This window comes from Schistosoma mansoni (assembly GCF_000237925.1).
Source record: "Schistosoma mansoni, WGS project CABG00000000 data, supercontig 0478, strain Puerto Rico, whole genome shotgun sequence".
NCBI classification, from domain to species: domain Eukaryota; kingdom Metazoa; phylum Platyhelminthes; class Trematoda; order Strigeidida; family Schistosomatidae; genus Schistosoma; species Schistosoma mansoni.
The window spans coordinates 18,631-19,582 of record NW_017386302.1 but is presented as its reverse complement, the minus strand read 5'-3'; the positions used below and the strand labels follow the sequence as shown (position 1 = coordinate 19,582).

The following is a 952-nucleotide window of genomic DNA, read 5'->3' as shown; positions in this document are numbered from 1 at the left end:
GGCAGTGAGCGATGTGATGATGCATTGATTGTGTGCTGTGTGGGACCAATGTGCACATGGAATCGCTGGACGGGTGCACATGAACCCCCCCAAAAACTACCACTCAATTCATACTCCATCCTATCAACCATGCATTGCGTCATAATCACCACCACAATTTTGATTATCATTTCGAACATTGAGTTGAATGTCGACCGGTGAACTCATTCAACAACATATAATTCTTTCTTCACACATATCACTGATCGAATGTCTTCGGAATATTTTCGAGTGAAATTTGCGTTTCTCATTCTTATGAGCTTGGTGACTAATGAAAAAGGAATTATGTTTGCATGGATATCGACTGTGACAATGAGAATTGTGAATCGGATGTGCAGATGAGTTGTGCTGCGTACTTGTGTAGAGTTTCACAAATGTGTGATAATGCCAATTCGAGAGTTTGTGGTTGCAATGACGTTCACACCTGGATTGAAGAGGCAGTGAGCGAATGTGATGATGCATTTGATTGTGTGGTTGTGTTGGACCAATGTGCACATGGACCAACACAAATTACACACTCAATTCATACTCCATCCTCTCAACCATGCATTGCGTCCTAATCACCACCACAATTTTGATTATCATTTCGAACATTGAGTTGAATGTCGACCGGTGAACTCATTCAACAACATATAATTCTTTCTTCACACATATCACTGATCGAATGTCTTCGGAATATTTTCGAGTGAAATTTGCGTTTCTCATTCTTATGTGCTTGATGACTCATGTGACAGGAATTAGGTTTGCGTGGATATCGACTGTGACAATGAGAATTGTGAATCGGATGTGCAGATGAGTTGTGCAGCGTACTTGTGTAGAGTTTCACTAATGTGTGATAATGCCTATTCGAGAGTTTGTGGTTTGCATGACGTTCACACCTGGATTTGAGAGGCAGTGAGCGAATGTGATGATG

The 952-nt window shown here is 41.2% G+C and overlaps 4 protein-coding genes across 4 annotated transcripts in view; all 4 read left to right on the top strand.

Moving 5' to 3' along the window:
* Smp_184720 (hypothetical protein) overlaps nt 1-201 on the top strand; it is a gene marked incomplete at both ends in the record, with an annotated part of 699 nt that extends 498 nt beyond the window's left edge. Inside the window, one exon of the mRNA XM_018792227.1 lies at nt 1-201. This exon is cut by the window's left edge and continues 498 nt beyond it. Coding sequence (XP_018644061.1) covers nt 1-201 — 201 coding nt within the window.
* A 176-nt stretch (nt 202-377) lies between these two features.
* Smp_184800 (hypothetical protein) lies at nt 378-599 on the top strand (the record flags this gene model as incomplete). Its single annotated transcript, XM_018792226.1, has 1 exon — nt 378-599. One exon carries the CDS (start codon nt 378-380, stop codon nt 597-599), a length of 222 nt encoding a protein of 73 aa, XP_018644062.1.
* Nucleotides 600-831: 232 nt separating this feature from the next.
* Smp_110790 (hypothetical protein) lies at nt 832-927 on the top strand (the record flags this gene model as incomplete). Its single annotated transcript, XM_018792225.1, has 1 exon — nt 832-927. The coding sequence occupies one exon, from the start codon at nt 832-834 to the stop codon at nt 925-927; it is 96 nt and encodes a 31-aa protein (XP_018644063.1).
* Nucleotides 928-946: 19 nt separating this feature from the next.
* Nucleotides 947-952, top strand: part of Smp_111090 (hypothetical protein) — a gene marked incomplete at both ends in the record, with an annotated part of 357 nt that continues 351 nt past the window's right edge. The window contains one exon of the mRNA XM_018792224.1: nt 947-951. Within this exon, the coding sequence (XP_018644064.1) occupies nt 947-951 (5 nt within the window). The remainder of the gene's footprint in view (nt 952) is intronic.